The sequence below is a fragment of the Leucoraja erinacea genome, chromosome 19 (genome assembly GCF_028641065.1).
Source record: "Leucoraja erinacea ecotype New England chromosome 19, Leri_hhj_1, whole genome shotgun sequence".
In the NCBI taxonomy this organism is placed as follows: Eukaryota; Metazoa; Chordata; class Chondrichthyes; order Rajiformes; family Rajidae; genus Leucoraja; species Leucoraja erinaceus.
In genome coordinates this window covers 12,422,221-12,441,907 of record NC_073395.1, presented here as the reverse complement: position 1 = coordinate 12,441,907, position 19,687 = coordinate 12,422,221, and the positions used below count along the sequence as shown (strand labels likewise).

The window sequence follows — 19,687 nt, the reverse complement described above, 5'->3', positions numbered from 1 at the left end:
ACTCCAGGGATGTTATTCCATTGACCGAGCCTACTGCCAGGAATTTTACTCTTTGGACCCAGTCTACTCCCAGGGATGTCACCTCATTGACCAAATCTACTGCCAGGAGTGTTCCTCCTTCAACCCATTACACTTCTGCTAATAGATTAGTTACTCCAGGGATGTTACTCCAGAGAGAAGAACGACACAGAGTGCTGGAGTAACTCAGTGGGTCAGGCAGCATCTGTGAAGAACATGGATAGGTGACGTTTTTAGTGTCGGGACCCTTCTTCAGACCCAAAACGTCACCTATCCACGTGTGCTCCAGAGATACTGCCAGTCCCGCTGAGTTACTCCAACACTTTTGTGTCTTTTTTTGTAAACAGCATCTGCAGTTCTGTGTTTCTACCTGTTATTCCATAGATCTGGTCTATTGCCAGGATTGTTACTCCTTAGACTCGTCTACTGTAAGGAGTGTTACTCCAGGGTTGTTGATCCATCAAATAATAACATTTCAACCCTTTCACAGAATAGATCAATTGGACAAATCTCTGCTCCTTTAAGTCCTGTGAATAAACTACCAGGGCTGTTATTCCAGGGATGTTATCCCTTTGACCTAGTCTACTGCCAGAAATTTTACTCTTTAGACCCAGTCTGTTACCAGATATGTTACTTCATTGACCTAATCTACTGGAGTGTTCCTCCTTCAATCCATTCATGTTGTATGTCTCTGGCCCACTGACCACTGACTGTCGGGTTTTCTTGGCCTTTGCAGGAGATGGGAAGACGGCCTCTGGCCACTACCTTCATGCCATCCGGTTAAACCCCAAACACTATGTGGCCATGTTGAATCTCGGCCGGCTGCTGCGGTCCGCCAACAAGAACAAAGAGGCGGAAACATGGTACAAACGGTAAGTTCACAGTCATAGAGTGATACAGTGTGGAAACAGGCCCTTCGGCCCAACTTGCCCACACCAGCCAACATGTCACATCTACACTAGTCCCACCAGCCTGCGTTTGGTCCATATCCCTCCAAACGTCCTTTCCACGTACCTGTCTTATTGTTTCTTAAACGTTGGGATAGTCCCAGCCTCAACTACCTCCTCTGGCAGCTTGTTACATACACCCATCACCCTTTGAGTGAAAAAGTTACCCCTATTAAATCTTTTACCCCTCACCTTGAACCTATCGCCTCTGGTCCTCGATTGTCACGTTGGAATGACGGGGAAACGCTGCCGGAAACGTGGAGGGAGTGCGCATCTGTCCGAGTTAGTGAATCCTCTTTCAAGTGGTCGCCTGGTTAGTTTGGTCAGTAGACTTATGCTGAGTCAATATAAAATGTCCTCTTCCTGGCAGAGTGAAAAGACAGGGATGAAACTAAAGCAGCCTTGGTAGGATAGACAACTGCAGCACAAGCCTGTATTTTTCTTCAGCTGAACGGCAGAGGATATATGTGTGGAGAAAAAGCAAATGGTACAAGAGGGTGTGATCAGTAGCATGTAACTAGGGCACAAACTGACCTCCAATTTCCATGGGCTCCAATCTGCCCCACAACATGCTGCCAGAGGAGGTGGTGCAATCAGATATGATTATTACTTTTAAGAGGCACTTGGACAGACACCTAAATAGTCAATGCACTGAAGGATATGATCGTAATGCAGCAATTTGGATTAGTGTATATTGGATAAAAGGTCGGCATGGACATTATGGGCCAAAGGACCAGATTTTGTGATCATTTCATGTTCTACGAGCAGAATTAGGCCATTTGGCCCATCAAATCTATTCCATTCAATCATGGCTGACCCATCTTTCCCTCTCAACCCCATTCTCCTGCCTTCACCTCATCACCCCTGACACTCGTACCAATCAAGAAGCTGTCAATCTCCACCTTAAAAATATCCATTGACGGCCACCACAGCCATCTGTGACAATGAATTCCACAGATTCAACAGCCTCTGACTGAAGAAATTCCTTCTAAAATACCTCCTTTTATTCTGAGGCTATGGCCTCTGGTCCTAGACTCCCCCACTAGTGGAAACATCCTCTCCACATCCACTCTATCCACACCTGAACTCTATCCTGTGCTGAACAGTGACATCATTCTGTAGGAGAGCAATCAGGTAACATTACCAACCCTGGAGACAACAAAACATCTTCAGCATGTTGTCAAACTCTTCGATAAGCTAATCCTAAAGCTGACAATCTCTGCAAAAATAGACACAAAATGCTGGAGTAACTCAACGGGACTGGCAGCATCTCTTCAGACTGAAAAGGGTCTCGACCCGAAACGTCACCCATTCCTTCTCTCCAGAGATGCTGCCTGTCTCGCTGAGTTACTCCAGCATTTTGTGTCTATCTTCGATTTAAACCAGCATCTGCAGTTCTTTCCTACACAATCACTGCAAAGATAACCCCTTAGCTGGCAACACTACAAACTCTACAAAGTCCAGTAAGTACAAATTAATCTCCAGACATTACTGTGACCAAACCAGGAGAAAAGTTATAGCAGTATTAAAAAAAATGTAGAAAAAAATATTTGTACCTCTGATTTCCATCTGGTCAGAATTTCTCTTTTCTCTTTAAATGTCTGCAGTCTTTTCAATGATTATTTGGCTCAGATATTGGAAAGTGGATATACTGGAAGGAAGTTTAGACAATAAATAGCGGGTCAGCAAGAAAAATCAAGGAAAAACACTTTGTTGTATATTGTTTGAACGAGTTGCTGGCTTATTAAACCTTCCAAGGGTTACTCTGTCAAATGGAAACCATGCTGTTCAAAGAAACACATATTCAGGAGAACAAAAAAAAATCACTTTGTTCCAGATGCAGTAAATGTAAAACAAAAGGAAAATATTGAAAGTACTTGGCAGACCAGGCAGCGGCTAGAGAGAAAACAGTGTTAACAATACAAAAGACACTTGGTTTAGTTTTAGTTTGGAGATGCAGCGTGGAAACAGGCCCCTCGGTCCACCGGGTCCATCAATCTATCATCCCCACACATTAACACTATCCTAGACACACTAGGTAGGGACAATTTTTACACTATATCGAGCCAATTAACCGACAAACCTGTACGTCTTTGGAGTGTGGGAGGAAACTGAAGATCTCGGAGAAAACCTGCACGGCCACGGGGAGAACGTACAAACAGCGTGCAGACAGCACCCATAGTCGGGATCGAACTTGGGTCCTGGGTGCTGCAAGCGCTGTAAGGCAGCAACTCTACCACTGTGCCACCCCCAGCCTCACCATGTGAGCCTTGCACAGAAACAAGCAGAGATGTATCATGCCATCCACACAGAAAGGTGACAATTATTAACGTGAAAGGTACTTTTAATATGTTCTTAATGACTTGGGGACAATATCAACATTTAAAAGACAGGTTCATGGATAGAAAAGGTTTAGAGGGATATGGGCCAAACGTGGGCAGATGGGACTAATGAAGATGGGGGGCATCTTCGTTGGCTTGGGCAAGTTGGGCCGAAGGGCCTGTTTCCGTGCTCAATGACTCTGACTATGACTCAAAATGAGGAGAGTTGATTGATCTAATCCATGCCAGCTCTGAATAGCACAATTCTATCCTAGACTAATGGGAAATATAGCCAGCCATCCCTGCAGCAAACCTTTAGTATCTGGAAGGAAATCAGAGTAGCCACCAGAGGAAGTCAGTACCTGAGGTTGGGATCAAACCAGGTCCCTGGAACTGTGAGACAGCAGCACTAACCGCTGTGCCGCTGTGCCACTCTATACACAAATTGAAACCTCAACGAAGAGGAGAGAATTTTTAATTCCAACTTGCCACCATTGTTTCAAGACGTCCAATCTGGTCGACCAAACCTTGTCTATACTATCAACTTGTTTCTCTGTCTCTGTGTATGTGACGTACAGAAAGCTGAAGAGTTTGTCCACATCCGAATATTTTGTGGATTGGTCAGTTAAAAGGTGACACAATCGCTCAAGAGTTGCTCTCAGAGCACCAAAGACCCAGATTTGATCCTGACTTCGGGTGCAATCGGGTGTTGAGTTTGTACCTTCTCCCTGTGACCACGTGGGTTTCCACCCACGTCCCAAAGACGTCAGGGTTTGTACATTGATTGACCTCTGCAAATTGTCCCTAGTGTAGATAGAGTGGATGAGGAGTGGGGTAACATAAAACAATGTGACTGGGTGATCGATGATCAGCATGGACCCAGTCTCCGTGCTGTATCTCTAAACTAAACCATACTAATTTGGAAACTATAGGTTGTCCATATTGTAGCAGTCAGTGGAAGAACCTTGTTGGAGTTGGGTGGGAATGTTGGATAGCAGAATGCGGTTCATGTCGGATGAAGCACCCATAAGCACGTCAATCAGAAGCTTCCAACCTGGAAATTGTTTCATTCTGCACGGCACTTCATTAGCACTTTCTAACTTTTTTTCTTCAAGACAGCAAGGGATTGGAATACCCTACCAGCCAGCATCAGAGATCTCCAAAACATCAACACATACAAAGATGCAAATCCAAAATCACCTCCATCTCGACCAGCACGCCCACCACCATCATAGTGCTGAGTGAGGCTCTATCGAGAGCTTTTCAGCGTATAACATCTAGGATGAGTGTAAATGGATGCTCGATGTTTGGCATAGACGGGGTGGGCCGAAGGGGTCAGTTTCTGTGCTGTATGGCTGGTTGTTGAAGGCGCGCTGTTGTTGTTTGCAGGGCACTCAACGTTACACGGACCGTGGATGTCCTGTCTCCACTGGGAGCTCTGTACTACAACACAGGGAGATATGAGGAAGCCCTTCAGATCTACAAAGAGGCGATCTCAATGCAGCCAAAAAACAGCGAGTTGCAACTGGCAGTGGTACGTACAGGGCCGGAGGAAACATAAATGTGAAATATCGTCCAATTGATCACTCTGATGTATCACTAATATGTTAACCTTATTAATTTAAGGGATGAACTCTGCACAACGGAATAGGCATGAAGCAATATTTTCTGCAGTTATCTTTTTGTTGGCAATTCTTCAGACTTCTTTCTCCTCATTAAAAATGTATCTTCCAGACACTCTTGTGAGCAACCTAGCAGAAAGCTGCCTTAAAAAAACAAAACCTCTGAACATTGATGATTTGAGCAAAATTGTGATTTGAATTATTTACTCAGTGGCCATTGTGAAGTGGAAGATGAAATATCCAGCCAGATTCTCCCCACATCGCGGCACGGTGGTGCAGCGGTAGAGTTGTTGCCTTACAGTGCTTGCAGCGCCAGAGACCCAGGTTCGATCCCGACTACAGGTGCCGTCTGTACGGAGATTCTATCTTCTACCCGTGACCGCGTGGATTTTCTCTGAGAACTTTTCCGAGATTCTCCGTGTAGGTTAATTGGCTTGATATAAGTGTAAATTGTCCCTCGTGTGTGTATAGGATAGTGTTGGCGTGCCGGGATCGCTGGTCGGTGTGGACTCAGTGGGCCGAATGGCCTGTTTCCACGCTGCATCTCTAATCTAAACTAAACCATTTCTTGGCCACTTACCGAGAGTGTAGCAATGCATGTCCGTGGTGTATCGAGGATGGATTGAGGGAAATGGGGGCTGGATTTGGTCTTGGGAAGATACAGTAGATCTACAGAGCCTGGTCCTCATCCTCTTATGTAGACTTGATTGTCATCCCTGTTTTAAAACCAATGATTTCAAAGGGAGTTACTGAATAATTTCTTCCCAAGTAAATCTTCCATCATCTTTTTTTACACTAGGTGCACAGCTGCTGCTTGATACAGACCGTTAAATTCCTCATGCTTTCTCAGCCATTGAAGAAGATCACCGCTAATCTTTTAGCTCAGTCTTAATCAGTCTGAAGAAGGGTCCGACCCAAAATGTCACTGACCCATGTTCTCCTGAGATGCTGCCTGACCCGCTGTGTTGCTCCAGCACTGTGTCTACATTTCGCTCAGTGCCATTTTCCAGCACTGATTCCATGTCCCTTGAATCCCCCAGAAATCTATCAATCTCTGAATTCTAGCTGAATTTTCAAAATTCACTGGGGAACAAACCAAGGTTTTGATTGTCTTGATCTATGCTTGTTGATAAATGTTAATAAATCTCTTTGGGTATTTTTAAACTGACAGATTCTTGATTAGTAAGGGTGTCAACGGCTATGGGGCGAAGGCAGGACTGAGAATGGGGTTGAGAGGGAAAGATAGATCAGCCATGATTGAATGGCAGTGTTGACTTGATGGGCCGAATGGCCTACTTCTGATCTTATGGCTTATGAACTTATATAAATTATAATTGTCATTGTCGTTGAACAAACCTGGTATATTTCCCTTACTTTAGAGCATATGTGACCCTGTACTGACAGAAATATTCACTCCTCACAAATACACTGACCAATCACTTGACTGCCCATTTCCCATTATAAGTGAGTTCATTTCATAAGTGATCGGAGCATCAACTCTACCCCGCCAGTCCATCATGGCTGATCTATCTTTCCCTCTCATCCCCAATCTCATGCCTTCTCCCCATTACCCCTGACACCTGCACTAATCAAGAAGGTTAATTAGCTTCGGTAAAGATTGTAAATTGTCCCTTGTGTAGGATAGTGCTAGTGTAAGTGGGTGGGGGTAAATTCACTAGTCGGTGTGGACTTGGTGGGCTGAAGGGCCTGTTTCCATGCTGTACAAAAAGCAAGTATAACTAAGATGGCTGGGAAACTTCCAAAAATTATTTGGAATATGACACACGAGCAGTCAATGTGGCTTTAACACATGAGACGCACAACATGAAGGCAGCACGGTGGCAGAGCGGTAGAGTGATCATTAGAAGTCCGATCATCAATATCATGGGGAAAAACACTCCACAAAGTGCTGGGGTTAATTACTGGTAACGAGTCAATGCAGCATCTTTAGGAGAACATGGACAGATGGACATTTTGGCTGAAGGGCCTGTTTCCATGCAGACTTAAAACTCACATATGGCTGGGTCAGACAGCGATCTAAATCCTAATGAATTACATCATAATGCTTATTTCAAAATCTTTTTTGGAATTCAGAAAAAATAACATACTTTATACGTTGTGCAGTTCTCGAAATCTTTGCCATCGACCTTCCAGAAACCGCCCCCAATAAATCTCTGTTTGGAAGGGAGAGACGGAAGTGGGGGGGGGGAGATGCAGTGCAGATTTAGCATTGACCATGCCTGGGTCGGCCATACGCCCTGGCCTGTGGCTGGAGCTTTCTTTTGGTTTGGCCTGTGGTCAGTTCTCTCTTCATGTCTGCACTGTAGCCAGCTCTGTTCAGGTGTGGACTGTCCCAGGTTGACTCTCGGCTTGTTTGTTAGGCTCAGGTCCTGTCCGTGGCCGGCAGACCCAGGGATGCCGAGAGGATCATCAACCAGGTGGCAAGTGAAAGGAGCAACTGCCTGGAGTGTCAGCGTCTCTTGTCGGTCATCCACAGTAAAAGTGGGAACTTGAAAGAGGTGAGGATCATCGTTAAACCGTGCATGCACTCGTTTACCAGTGTGTTAATGGAGATGAACAGCATCTAAGCCTCTTTCTGGGGCTTTGTGATGTATATATATGTGTGTATATACATTTATATGTATAATACACACATAAATACACACACATACATATATATATGCGTTCAAGAAGGAACTGCAGATGCTGGAAGATTGAAGGTACACAAAATTGCTGGAGAAACTCAGCGGGTGCAGCAGCATCTATGGAGCGAAGAAAATAGGCGACGTTTCGGGCCGAAACCCTTCTTCAGGCTGATGGGGGGTGGGAGGGGAGAAGGAAGGAAAAAGAGGAGGAGGAGGAGCCCGAGGGCAGGGGGATGGGAGGAGACAGCTCGAGGGTTAAGGAAGGGGAGGAAACAGCAAGGGCTAGCAAAATTGGGAGAATTCAACATTCATGCCATCAGGATGCAAGCAACCCAAGCGGAATATGAGGTGCTGTTCCTCCAATTTCCGGTGTTGCTCACTCTGGCAATGGAGGAGACCCATGACAGAGAGGTCGGTTTGGGAATGGGAGGGGGAGTTGAAGTGCTGAGCCACCGGGAGTTCAGGTAGGTTAGTATATATGCCTGTCTCTTTGGATTCTTTATTACACAGTTAATTTTATTTTTTTCAGTCAATAATCTCTCCTTTCACATTAGGCACTTGAAGCTGTGAAAAAAGCCGTCCAAATGAAGACCAAAGACCCAAAAGTGCTTGCAGAGCTATATTTTTCTGAAGGAAATCTTCTGAGGGAGCTGAACAGGCTTGATGTGGCCTTTGAGGTGCATAGTTTACCCAACTCTAAACGTTGCCAGTGCCACCCTTAAACTGACTTTAAAGAAATAGAATGTAATAATACAGCACGAGGCATAAAATTAGGAATACATTCTGCAGTTATTGCTAAAAGAAAGTTATATTTCTAGAGTGCCTTCTACAACCTTAAAAATCTCGAAGGTCGCCAAACTAGTGAATTTTGTTTTGCGTGCAGTTCCAGGATCATAGAATTTTTATGGCAAGAAAAATGTCCATTCAATATATGAGTATAATGCACTTGTATAATCTACAGCCAAACACATGTATACTGGCATTCACTCATATAGCTGCGGTGTATTGCAGTATATTGCAGTATAGCTGGAATGCATTGCAGCTATACAAGCTCACTGCAGCTGCAGCTCTCTACAGCTTGACAAAGTCAACTGTGCATTCCTCTCCAGAGCTCTGCAAATTCTTTCCTTACAAGTGATTATCTAATTACTTATTGAGCAATTTGATTGATTCTGTTTGTTCCATCCTCCGGGCAGTGTATTTCAGATTAGCGACACTTTTATTTTCTTAAATACCTTATTTATTTTCTGCCCATCACTTTAACTCTGTGATCACTGCTCCTTGTTTCATCTGGGTACAGCTTCCCTTTCCAATCCAGTTGTGAAATTGCCAACCTCTGTCGTCTCTCTCTCCACCTCTTCTCCCAGGAGAACAAGCCTGGCCTCTCCTGTCCCCCTCATCCTTGAAACCATTTGGTAAATCTCTCCTGTAGCTTATCACAGACAGGGTACATGTACAATCTGACATGCACAGCTGTGTGGGAGGTGCAGATGTCATTTGATGTCTCATTCAGGAAATGATACCTCGGGCTGTGCAGCATTTTATTTTTATTGCTACATTGAAGCGTCAGCCCAGATGTCATTTTAACATTTCTAGAATAGGATGATCTCCTCATTCCCTGATCCAGAGATGAAAAGCTTTCATTGACATATAACTAACGCCTCATTGAAGAATAATTGCCCGGAGATGCAAGAGAAACCTTCTCCAAATTTTCCGTCAAGCTGAAGACGATCGGTTGTCTCAACCTTTGGATTAAGACCTCTTCATCATCCTGGTCAGTGTTCCTACATGAACAGGAGTGAGTGGAGACATTGAGGAAGAAGAGGTTGAGAACCAGTTGTGATGCCCCTTTGCAGCTAAGCGACTCTTTCTATGTCTGGGCAGGTGGGGAAGGTGACAATGTCAGCTGATATGGAGAGTGAGACAATAGATGCTATCAACTGGGAAATAATCAGTAGTTCTAGTCTCTCAGCCTAGCCACCAGCTGATGACGTTTTAAAGATGGTAGAATGGGAATCTGTGAAATATCAGTGTTCATTTCACCAAGAATAGACAACTGGTTTGACCGAGCTCTCGGGTCTGTGAGTTCAGAACATGTCCTCCTGTTGAGCCTTTAGCTGTGTTCCTGAAGTCTGTATTTTTTATCTGCTTTGAATACCCAGAGCTACAAGCAGGCAGTAGAGCTGAGCCCAGATCTGTCTCAGGCTTGGATGAACATGGGCGGCATCCGGCACATAAAGGTCAGTGGAAAATCACCCTGTCCCTTGATGGTGCCTCTTTCATCTCTAAAATGATGGTGGATAAGTAGAGAGAGTAGACCAGAGCATAATAAGAACCCATCAATATGTTCGTCACCACAAAATCCACTAAGGAATTTAAAAGAGTCTTCTTTATACAAGGGAGTGACTGAGGTAAATAATCTCCATGCTCTGTCAGGGGAGGCTGGACAACAAGCGAGGTGGAATGGGAAACGTAATGCTGATAGATTTATGGAAAGGTGGGAGGAGGCTGGAATGGGGCATACACACCAGCATTGACTGGTTGGGCCGAATGGCCTGTTTCTCTGCTGTACATCCTGTGCAAAAGCTGGAGATGGGGGTTGAAACAGATCACTTACTCTGCAGGCACAAGGAACTGCAGATGCAGTTTTACAACAAAAAAAAAAAAAGTGCTGGAGTAACTGGGTGGGTCAGGCAGCATCTCGGGCAAAGCGGCATTCCCTTCTTCGCACTGATTGTCGTAGAAGAAGGTTCCCATTCCAAAACATTACCTATCCATCTTCTCCTGAGTTGCTGCCTGGTCTGCAGAGATACTCCAGCACTCTGTGTCTTTGTTCACTCACTGTGTAACCTGTTTACTTGCAGCAGGCTGCTTTGCTACTGATGATAGTGAACTGAGAAACATGACAGAGCTCGGCACTTTGAGGCTGCTCCTCCATTCATTACTATCATGGCTGATCCTTTCTCTTTTAGTTTGGTTTAGTTTAGAGATGCAGTGCAGAAACAGGCCCTTCGGCCCACGGAGTCCGCACCGACCAGTGATCCCTGCACACTAACACTAACACTATCCTACACAAACTAGGAACAATTTAACATTTATACTAAGCCAATTAACCTACAAATCTGCACGTCTTGGGAGTGAGGGAGGAAACCGAAGATCTCAGCGAAAGCCCACACAGGTTATGGGGAGAATGTACAAACTCCGTACAGTCAAGCATTTGTAGTGGGGATTGAACCCGGGTCTCTGGCGCTGTAAGGCAATAGCTGTACCACTGCGCCACCATGCCGCCCTTATCTCACTGCTCTCTCCCTATATCCCTTGATGCCAATGTACTGGTGTATGTTTCCTTACACACTACGGTTGTTCTCTACTGTGTGGCCTTATCTGTGTCCTAATCCGGCAGGGGGACTACGTTGCAGCACGGGGCTACTACGAGAAAGCCCTGGAGCTTGTACCAAACAGCAAGATTCTGCGAGAAAACCTCAGCAAACTGGACCGCCTGGAGAAGAAGTTGCAAGAGGACAGGAGGGTGGAGCAGAGCGCTGGAGACCAAGGCACAAGTTGACAGAGGACGCTGGCTCTCCACTTTTACATGGCACGACAAGAGATGACGGTATTTTGGTGCTCCTTGGGATGCCCAAGATGACTGAAACGAGCAAGGAATCGGTCTAGATGAAGAAAACAGGGAGGTATCGATTGTGTTACAGCTGGCATCTGCCGAGACTGATACACAACCAAAAACCTACACTGCATTTGGGAATTACAAGCATCTGCACTTTGGGATTCACCTTCACAACCTCTTTTGTTTGGTGAAGCTCAACATGACAAAGCAACTCTGAAATTTAATGCAGAACCATTCAAATGAGCCTTCCTTTCAATGGCTCTTGTGTGTATTGAGTGGCAGATTCTGACTGTCTAATACAATACCTAGAAGGAAAATTTATCAAATGAAATCAGGTCGGAATCTAGCTAAAAGTGAAGAAATCCACTCTAGATTTTTTTTTCCTCCTTATATCAAACCGAGCTAGCAAAATGTCTGAGGCTTTCTAACTCCTTATGTGGCGTAATCTTACCAGTCGTTGTGAATAGCATGCAATGAAAACAGTCAGGGCACAGTGTTGATCACAATGCATTGGATATTGATTGCAGTGTACAGTGTGTCTGTGTTAACTCTCAGATCGTTTTCTTGTTTGAGAAAGTCAACATGAAATGTTAGCAGTGAGATCCGAGAGCAGACGCTAGTGAGGTGGATCACAAAGGCAGCAAAGGGCAAGTTTTGTTTCAAGAGTGAAAATAGGGAGCCTGCTTGCTGTGGTAATGGTATCCATAGATTAGAGTGCTTATCTGATGCTGTGGAGCTGAGGCTGTGGGCCATTAACTTAATGTCAGCACTTAGATATATGGCAGTATGTATATGGGAGTGTCTGAGTCCTGCTTAATGCAGGAATAGATCAATTTGACAGTTACTAGGAGTACCATCCTGATAGGCACTGAGGGAGACAACCCTTGTATCGTGGAAGCTAAAATGCAGAAACTGATGGGTCACCCTGGATAAATGTGTAATAGCAAACCAAATGGTCTTCCTGATCTTACCTGCCTTTGAGACAGGGGACCACAATATCAGATTGTTCACTCTTACAGTGGCAGAGCTCTTATGGATGTTACTACTTCTGTGTTGTCTTGCCAGTTTGAGCTTTCTCTCGCTGAACACGCAGAAAGAAATATTAATTATTAATTTAAATTTAAAGAAACATGCCTTGGGAACTTGCCACCTCGATCGGATTAACTACCATCCAGGTACTGCTGACCATTCTGTCTGTTCATGCAGAGTCATGCTTGTTGGCATGAGATTCATCTTGCATGGTTTGGTGTTTACCATCTTCATTGCTCTCCAGTATCTCACACTGGGAGTGTGCACCTAGGTTAGTGTATGTAGACGGGGTCGACAGCAGAGATAATTTCTTAAACCTTGTATGGGCAAAGGGCTAGTTGTCCCTAAAGTACGTGATGTCCATAGAACGGCTAATGGCCGGCAGGTTAACAATGGAAAATGAAACTGGCCGAACTTGTTTTATTAAAAGGGGGAAAAGTTTACCGGGCCTAGATATCTTGTGGAAAATTAGAGGCATCTCGCGTGGAGTTGTATAGGTCTGTTTCCAATTTTTTTTTTTGGACAAGTATTGGGAAAATGGAAAATTTGGTTCTGATGTCTTTGGTTCTTTGAGTGATGCTTTTCCGTACGGTTCAAAACTGGAATGTTATGCTTAGTTTAGGGATGCGCGCAGTGGCATTGTGTAGGTGAACAGTGTTTGTGGGTCTCCAGGCTTCATGCCTCCCCCCCCTCCCTTCACCCATCCATCAGTTGCAAGCTTTTCCCCACACTTGGTCCTCCAGTCACTGGGAATTGGCGTCTCAGGCCCCCCCCTCACTATCTGATCTACAAATACATGCACGTTTACCGGAAGTCAAATCAACCATTCGTACAAGAGCACATCATGTAATTGTAATGTCGTGACGTTACCGAAGTGGCAACTATAGAAAAAAATAATCAATTGGCAGGTGAACAAATAATGACTATTGTGGGGTCATGTGGAAGTTAGATTTCTTACTTAATATGAAAGTGGTGACCCATGATCCCTGTCATTAGACGTATTATACTGCAAATCTCTCATGTATTTCTATTTTTACATAAGATGTATAATTTATTTATAAAAAATATTAAAGCCATAATATATTTAATTATTGCTTTGTATAGACATTTTGATTGTGTGCAGTGTAAATATTAAATGCACTGACGGGGTTGATTTTAAATGCAAACATTTTATAAAACTGAAATGATAAACATAGAACCATAGAAACCGAAAATAGGTGCAGGTAGGCCATTCGGCCCTTCGAGCCAGCACCACCATTCATAGTGATTGTGGCTGATCATCCAAAATCAGTAGCTCTTTCCTGCTTTCTCCCCATATCCCTTGATTCCGTTAGCCCTAAGAGCTATTTCTAACTCTCTGAGCACCGTACCTTTGGGAGGCTTTGTGCAGTTGTGAAAGTTGTTGGGGACTGGTTTGGCATTATTCGTTCTCATTGAGGTGAGATCCCTCCTCCCACGACTGCGAGGTAAATGAAGCTTTTCATCCAATCTCTCTGGGAATCTGTGCCAGCTCACAGTAATGAAAAATTACTGACTAATTCACTTTGCTTCCAATTTTGACTTTGGCTGGCCATTAGGTGGGAATGTGCTACCGTGTGACATATTAAAGTTGTATTAATGTCAAAACCATTAACTGGAAGACATTTAGAAAATACATTTACGTAAATAATGCAATGCTAATTGTGCAGAGATGGTTGCTAAATTTACATATTGCGGCAGACTGCATAATTATAAACTATTGATGCTAATGCTCCTGTGCACATTAATAAATAATAGAGAACTATGGTGCTTGGGACTTGACAGCTGATGATTGGAGAAGGGTGTAGACATGACAAGGATGAGGCCAGGGACTTAGTGCAGCGTACGCATGCAGCAGTAGTGTTGCTACCTCTTGGTTGCAGGGCTCCAGGTTCAGTTCTAACCTTGGATGCTATCTTTTTTGGAGACTGCCTAGGTTAGAGTGAAGGGGGATGAGGGGTGATCTTATAGAGGGGTATAAAATCATGAGAGGAGTAGATTGGGTAGACGGACGGTCCCTTGCCCAGAGGAGGGGAATCGAGAACCAGATGTACAGGTGTAAGGTGGGGTGGGGGCGGGGGGTGGTTGTAAAGGATAATACGATTCTAAAGGGGTAACATTTTCACACAAAGGATGGTGGATGTATGGAATGAGCTGCCAGAGGAGGTAGTTGAGGTAGGTACTATCACAACATATAAGGAGCAATTAGACTGGTACATGGAAAGGACAGGTTTAGAGAGATGTGGGCCAAACACAAGCAGGTGGGACTACTGTAGATGGGACATGTTGGTCGGTGTGGGCAAGCTGGACCGAAGGGCTTGTTTCCATGCTGCATGGCTCTATGACTATGTTTCTGCTGGTTGCTTGAGCTTCCTCCACAACACCCCAAAGATGTACTTGAAGGTGACGGTGACTAAAATATCCCCAGTGCGAGGCTGGAGTCAAAGTTAATGTAAGAGAGGAGATATTGCAGAACCACAGTGAAAATGAGGAGAGGATGAATGGAACCGATGGGCCAAATGGCCTCGTGCACATAAGTGTACAGAAGCAGACAAAGCTGAACATCTCAATACAATGTAGTTTATAGTTAATGTAATAAAGATCTTTAAAACGCTGAAGCTATGACCAAAGGTTTTCATTTTCAGGTGGGAACTAAAAATCTAATCAGGAACTCTGAAGTAATTTCATCGCCATTTCTAGGTAAATTTGTTCAACCGTGATCTTGGAGTGGTCTGTGTGGAGTTTGCATGTTCTTTTTATCGTACGGGCTTCTCCAGGTGCTCTGGTTTCCTCGCACATCCCAAAGACATGTAGGCTTGTAGGTTAATTGGCCTCTAGGTACGGCTAAGTGATTAGTACGGGCGCCAGGGGTTATGGGGAGAAGGCAGGAGCACGGGGTTAGGAGGGAGAGATAGATCAGCCAAGATGGAATGGCAGAGTAGACTTGATGGGCCAAATGGCCTAATTCTACTGCTATCATTGATGACCTTATGACCTAGTGTTTAGGGTGTGATTGTGAAATTGGAACAGCATAAACCTGGTGTGAACGGGTGATTGATAGTCAGTGTGGACTCGGTGCATTGAAGAGCTTGTTTCAATGCTATTCCTCTCAACCAACGAGAATGTGGGACTCACTCCCACTGGGTGTGGTTGAAACAAATGGTGGCGATGCATTTAAGCAGTGACTGGACTAGTAATGAAGGAAAAAAGCAATAGAGGGCTGTACCAATAGGCTTGGTTGTGATAGAGAGCCCTACAGCATAGATACAGGCCCTTTGGCCCAACTCGTCCAATGCGACCAAGATGCCCCATCTAAGCTAGTCCCGTTTGGCCCATATCCTCTGAATCTTTCCTATCCATATATCTGTCCAAGTGTCTTTTCAACGCTTTTATAGTACCTGTCTCAACTACCTCCCCTGGCAGCACGTTCCATATACCTTCCAGCCTTTGAGTGAAAAAGTTGCTCCTCTAGTTCCTATTAAATCTTGCCCATCTCACCTTAAATGTAAGTCCTCTACGTTTTAATTTCCCTACTCTGGGTAAAAGACTCTGTGCATTCACCCTACATATATTGCCCTCGGGGGTTTTATACACCTCCGTAAGATTACTCCTCAGCCTCTTGCACAAAGTCTTAGCATGCCCTACAACTCAGCCCCTCAAGTCTGGCCACATCCTCGTAAATTTTCTCTGCACCCTTCCAGGTTAATGACATTCCTCCTGTGGCAGGTTGAGGAAAGACATGAGAAGGTTTGATTGCACACATATGCTGACATAGACTGCCTGGGCCCAGTGACATATCTCTGTGCTGAGATTCATGCTTAATACAATGAATTCTGCAGGATCTAGATTACCTCTTATTCCAAAAGAGATGACATGTTAATTCCAAATATATTGCATTGTTTACGATACGATAGAACTTTATTTATCCCAGGAGGGAAATTGATCTGCCAACAGTCATAAAAAGCACAAAATATACACGAAACATGAAATGAATGTGACATGTGGAATGGATTGGGGATGTGCAAAGATATGAGAGGGGAGGAGGGAGGATGGGAGTCAGTCCCAGTCTAGCCCACAACAGAAGGGGGAGGTGTTGTACAGTTTGATAGCTCCAGGGAAGAAGGTTCTCCTGTGGCGTTTTGTCCTGCATCTTGGTGGAAGGTGTTCCTCAGGTTGACCAGTGTGTCATGGAGGGGGTGAGATGTATTGTCCAGGATGCTCTGCAGTTTGAATTACATGTCAGAAATCATATAACTATTTGAAGTGCAATAGGAAAGATATTTTCTTGTAATTATGAGACCATAACTTAAATACCATGAACAGTTTTGGTCTCCTTAGTACTTGTCTTACTTGACAGATGTGAAGGTAACATACTTGGTGAATACATGGTTGCATCTTTTAGAGTCAAAAATCCGAATGACCACTAGTCAATATAAATCTACACGCTGCACTAACTTGAAGGGAAACGTAATGTGACCCTTGAAATCACTTAAAAATACTAAAAAAAACATACATCACACGACCACAAGAAAAATAGCCCAGATAGAATAAAGGATAACTTGTGAACAATAGACTGTAGTCTATGCAATTAAATGTAAGCAGGCAGCAACCAAAGAAGAACAGCATAGAGGTGTAGCGGTATTCCCTTACAGCGCCAGAAACCAAATATAGATTTAGACCGACTCCCAAAACTACAGTATGTTGAATAGATGGGGCAGGATAAATAAATTATAATCCAACTTCAAGCACAGGCAATGAATATTAAACTCTACTTTTCCCTGCCGCAGGAGCCAACTAGGATTACTTTAACCAAGGAACATAACTGGGTGCAGCCCAAAATGATAATGACGAGCCTTGACAGGAAAATAAAATAAACAATGTTAACCCCATCTCGAGTCCTAAATTCAGAATGAATGCCTGTTAGGACGAAGACTAAGACTGTGAGAAAATGTGGAGCCGAATAAAGGCAAGTGGATCGTAGGCCAGATCAAAATGGCAGTCTCTAGTGAGACTGAATCTCCTGTAGTGAGAACTATGAGCACAAGAAGGATGATTATTGCACTGCCTAACCCTAATGTTGATCCTGAGGGCTTTTATCCCAAGACTGATGCGTGTAGTCGAAGGGCTCGTGGATGTAGTACAGTTAGGATTGGGTTTGTCTCTAAAGGCCATGAGTTTCCTACCCAAGAGAAATATAGATGTTGAGTTGATGAGGATTTTCAAGGCTGAGGTAGATAAAATGTTGGTAAAAACAGATTTGGGGTTATTATTGTCGTGTATACCAAGGTACTGTGAAAAGTTTAGTTTTGCATGTGGTCCAATCAAATCAGATAATACTCTGCATAAATACAATGGTGCAAACTCGAGTGCAATAGGTAAATCGAAAGGAAAGATGCAGAGTGCAGAATATAGTTCTCAACATTACAGCACAACAGTTCCAGAGACAATGCCCAATGTCTGTAATAAGGTCAAGGAGAATTAGACTGAACTCTAGTTTACATAAAGATCATAGAGAAGCCTGATAACAGAGGGGAAGAAACTGTTTGTGAGTCTGGCAGTGCACGCTATCAACCTTCTGTATCTTCTGCCTGACAGGAGAGGGGAGAAGAAGGAATGACTGGGTCTTTAATTATATAGGCTGCTAACATCACAGAGATTATAGGGATTGGATGGGAAAGTGACAAGATAATGCCATTGAATGGGAAAAGCTTGTAGCCTACTCTTCCTCCTCCAGCTAGCTCTCTTGGATAGCTGAGCCCCATACAAGTGTTGGTATATGGTCCCTCTCTCTCTTTTCAATAACTGAATACAATTCTACCGTTGGTTTTTAGGCCATTTTTTTACTGATACTTTCTGATTGGAATAAATATGGAGATTGAGCCCTGGGTTTGGTTATCTTCCTTAAACCATGTTTATTCCAATTCTTTAATTTACAAAATGTTTGCATTGAATCCTGTGTGTGTATAAAATGAAACTCTTCGTGAATCTGTTCCCTCTCCTTGAGCGAATGGGCGATAAATCCACTCCAAAGGTTTTCAAGCGATGGACTAAACAGTCTTGCCAGCTGATATCAATCTGTGGAATCACTTTTCATTTTTGTTTGTATGTGATGTGTTGAGATGCACTTGGGCCGTTTGTGTTTAAATATATACAATGTTCGCTGGAATGAGGCACAAGGGAAGAGTGGATTTTTTTTGTTTAGGTGGAGCCCGGCCTTGTCAATGATTGAACTCACCACCATGAAACAGTATGAATTCAGTTGCATGTGGTGTAATTATTGAAGTTTCCTTTCTGAAATAACACATATGTAACACTGCTTGTTCGGGTGGTTTGAAACAAAAAGTAAAATCTAAGTAAAACTGTCAATGCATGATCGATACCAACACAACTCTTACAAGATTATTGTGTTCTATTGCAACAGAAAAGAAAGTGATAGTTTGCACTAAATAATAATAATAATAATAATAATAAATACTTTATTGATCCCCTCAGGGAAATTCAGATGTCCAGAAGCCCCCAACCAACAAACCCACAAACAAAAAAATGGCCTATTTCATGACACCAGAATGTTCTAGAGGGCAAAGTGTAATGTAAGGCAACATGGCAGCCAGTTGGTGCATATCTGGGTCTGACTGTAGATGAATTGATACCAATTGCTGTTGAGTAAACCCTCGTTATTGCGACCTCTATAATGGATTTTGGTTATAGGGGTAGGACCTATTGACCTTCGCCGCCAGACTGGGCTGCCGACACCACTCCCGGCCCGCACCACCACCCCAGCCGCTACCAGGTCGGACCTACTGGTGCCACCGCCGGCTCACACAGCTCCCTCGGCCACTGCCGACCTTCACCTGCCATCTGGCGACCAATGACTGCCGATTCTCGCTTCTCCCCCAGCGGCCATCAGGTCGGGACCGTCAACTCACCTGGATTCCAGGCCCAGTTCCAGACCGAGAGCCTGAAGAAGGGTCTCAACCCAAAACGTTACCTATTCATGTTTTCCAGAGATGCTGCCTCACCTGATGAGTTACTCCAACTTTTTGTGTATTAACCAGCATCTGTAGTTCTTTGTTCAAGATTCAAGATTCAAGTGAGTTTATTGTCATGTGTCCCAGATAAGGTCAATGAGATTATACTACTTTCTGCTACTTATACAATGATCCAGAAATTATCCTTGACAACGCCATCAAAAAGGACAAAAGGGAGCTCCATCCTCGAAGTCGGAGGATGGGGCGGATGTTCGGAAACTGTGGCAGGGTTTAAATGCCATCAAGGCAAAATCAGGAGGCAGCTCATGCCACAGTGAAGCATCACTCCCTGAACAGCTCAATGTGTTCTACACACGCTTTGATAGGGAGAACACTGATGTTATTAGATGCCAGGCCGTTGTTTATTGACTACAGCTCAGCATTCAATACCATCAACCCTCCAAGCTGGTTACCAAGCTCATGGAACTGGGTCTCTG

General features: G+C 44.0%; 1 protein-coding gene across 3 annotated transcripts in view; it reads left to right on the top strand.

The window, feature by feature from the left end:
- The window catches only part of tmtc1 (transmembrane O-mannosyltransferase targeting cadherins 1), a 118,996-nt gene extending 100,036 nt beyond the window's left edge, over positions 1-18,960 (top strand). For 2 of the 3 annotated variants that reach the window (XM_055650319.1, XM_055650317.1), the window contains exons 14-19: positions 755-890; positions 4,676-4,820; positions 7,290-7,427; positions 8,108-8,230; positions 9,716-9,793; positions 10,957-13,292. In XM_055650319.1, the coding sequence (XP_055506294.1) occupies positions 755-890; positions 4,676-4,820; positions 7,290-7,427; positions 8,108-8,230; positions 9,716-9,793; positions 10,957-11,118 (782 nt within the window). In that variant the 3' untranslated portion in view covers positions 11,119-13,292. Of the gene's footprint in view, positions 1-754; positions 891-4,675; positions 4,821-7,289; positions 7,428-8,107; positions 8,231-9,715; positions 9,794-10,956; positions 13,293-18,714 lie in introns of those variants that run through there. The other variant, XM_055650320.1, reaches the window with a different exon arrangement.
- Positions 18,961-19,687: the final 727 nt, after the last annotated feature.